This window comes from Fonticula alba (genome assembly GCF_000388065.1).
Source record: "Fonticula alba strain ATCC 38817 unplaced genomic scaffold supercont2.1, whole genome shotgun sequence".
NCBI classification, from domain to species: domain Eukaryota; order Rotosphaerida; family Fonticulaceae; genus Fonticula; species Fonticula alba.
Window position 1 is genome coordinate 942705 of NW_009242971.1, and position 2296 is coordinate 945000.

Genomic DNA, 2296 nt, shown 5'->3' on the forward strand with positions numbered 1-2296 from the left:
AGGGGGGGGGGGCCGGGCGGGTTGGCCGGGAACGCCGATCATCCTGTCCCCTTCCTGGGGCTCGGCCGTCCCGGTGGAATCGCAAATGGTGTCCCGCCGGAAGGGGGGGGGGAGGCCGGGAGGGCAGATGTTGGCCCGGAGATCGGAAACCAGTTTGCGGGTCATGCCCGACGCCCCCCCCCCCCCCCCCCCCCCCCCCCCCCACGCGAACATCCCAGGGGGTGGGCTGGGCCGATTCCCCGGGCAGCCTCGTCTCCCGCCATGTAACACCGGCGATTGGGTGCGATATTACCTTCATTTATATTGCCTTCCCTTTCCCATCGCCCTGCAATAGGCCCCTTTCTCCGCTGGCGAGGTCGCCCATGCCGGCGGGGTGAATGGGGCCTCCGAAGGGGTCCCGGCCGCCCGGAGGCGCACACCGAAGACGGTCGGGAGAAAAATTCCCCCCCCCCCCCCACCCCCCCTAAAGTACTAACTAGCAGGCACCAGCGCCCCCGACTACCCCCCGGCGGGGGGGGGGGGGGGGGGGGGGGGGCCGGGGGGGAAAGAAGAGCCGGGGGGGCGGGGGCCGGGGGGCCCCCCCCCCTTTCGGGTTTTGGCCGGCCCCGCGCCCCCCGCCCCCCCCCCCCCCCCCCCCACCCCCCCCCCCCCCCTTTCCCCCCCCCCCCCCCCCCCCCCCCCCCCCCCCCCCATGATGCTCCTGTCACTCGCAGCATTGGCGATTTCGCATCCCAGAACAGCCTGGTTAGCATCTCGTACAAGCTCTCCGAGCCGGCTGTTAACATGCGCACCATCCTGCGCATCCTGGACCCGTCTGGCAATCGCCTGCATCTGCGGGAGGATGCCCCGCCGTCTGGGGATTTCACTTTCGCCACGCTGGACCCCCATGGCGCCTTCGAAGCCTGCTTCATGAATGTCGGCGACAGCCGTGCGTCTCGCTCTTCCCCCGTGTGGCTGCGGGCGCGAGCCTCCCCGGCATCCTCTGCCAGCCTTTTTTTTGCCTTTTTTTTCTGCGAGGCAACAGATGTCTCATCAACTCCCACTCACCTGCCTCTGCTGCACATGCATCGCCCGATCCTGCGGCCACAGGCGCCAATCGCCGGGCATCTCCGCAGCCCCGCTCGGTGGTTCTTGATGTGCGTCGATTTTCAAGCAGCCTGCCGACGATCTTGACACATGCCTCGCCTGGCAGCAGTCGTCTGACGCATTTGTCTCCTGCTTCCCTTGCCCTGCCCCCTCCCTCGCGGGCATAGATCCGCACGGGTCACGAAACCAACGACTACGACATGGGGATGGACGACCCGGAGTCCAATCGCGAGCTGCTCACTCTGCGCACCGCCGAGCAGACCATCCGCCAAGTTCTTGACATCAGTGAGAACATCCGCGACGAGATGACCTACATTCGCTCGCGCGAGGCCCGTCTCCGCCGGACCAATGGTGCGAACTGGCTGGGCGCCGTTTAGCAGGGAGGAACATTCTCTGCTTGAGATGGGGGGGGGATTCCCTTTTGTCGCATGTTTCACCTACTCAAGGACGCTATCTGACACAATCTGCCCCTTCTCCGGCGGAACTGCTTTCCCCCTCCTGGCCCGCCACGCACGGACACACCCACACGCAGAGTCCACCTACGACCGCGTCAAGTGGTTCGGCTACTTCTCGGTCCTGGTCATGATTCTTCTTGGTGTGTACCAGGTGTCGCAAGTCCGTAGCTTCCTCCGCAAGAAGAAGGCCATCTAAGGACACAGGACCCCTCCTCCGCGCCCTCCCCCCCCCTCCCTTTCCATCTCCGCCCAAGTGCCCCATACTCGTGGACACAAACCCATGCATGCATGCGTGCGCCTTCTGTCTCGCGGCTACGCGGCCCCCTTTTCACGTCCTCCCTGAAGAGGTGTCCCCCGTCGACCGTGAGGACTCCTCTTGACATCAGAAAAAAAATAAATCCCTCCAAAGCACCCGGCGCACGAGCAGAGCAAGCACAGCGCATACATGCGCGCGCGAACACACGAGGGGGGATCAGCACAGCGAAGGCCGGAGTGGCCCACTCCAAACTGCAAAAGAACCAGGAGGGGATGGGTGTACCTGCCTACACCCATCAAGGGGAAACACCCATGACAGGCGTACAAAGCACACTCAGACACACACACACACGCACGCACGCACACGGACACACTGCGCCACCCCGCCTGTCACGAAGCACGACAAGTGAAAGACGTCGCTCTTTGGCCCTGGCCGCGCCCGGCTGACATTTTCGTGGGACACATGCACGCGCATGCTGGCCCTCCCGCCCCCCCCCCCC

At 65.4% G+C, this 2296-nt stretch overlaps 1 protein-coding gene across 1 annotated transcript in view; it reads left to right on the plus strand.

The window, feature by feature from the left end:
- Positions 1-1952, plus strand: part of H696_00202 (hypothetical protein) — a 2625-nt gene extending 673 nt beyond the window's left edge. Inside the window, exons 3-6 of the mRNA XM_009494044.1 lie at positions 714-928; positions 1090-1136; positions 1254-1437; positions 1619-1952. Coding sequence (XP_009492319.1) covers positions 714-928; positions 1090-1136; positions 1254-1437; positions 1619-1737 — 565 coding nt within the window. The 3' untranslated portion in view covers positions 1738-1952. The remainder of the gene's footprint in view (positions 1-713; positions 929-1089; positions 1137-1253; positions 1438-1618) is intronic.
- The last annotated feature ends 344 nt before the right edge of the window (positions 1953-2296 follow it).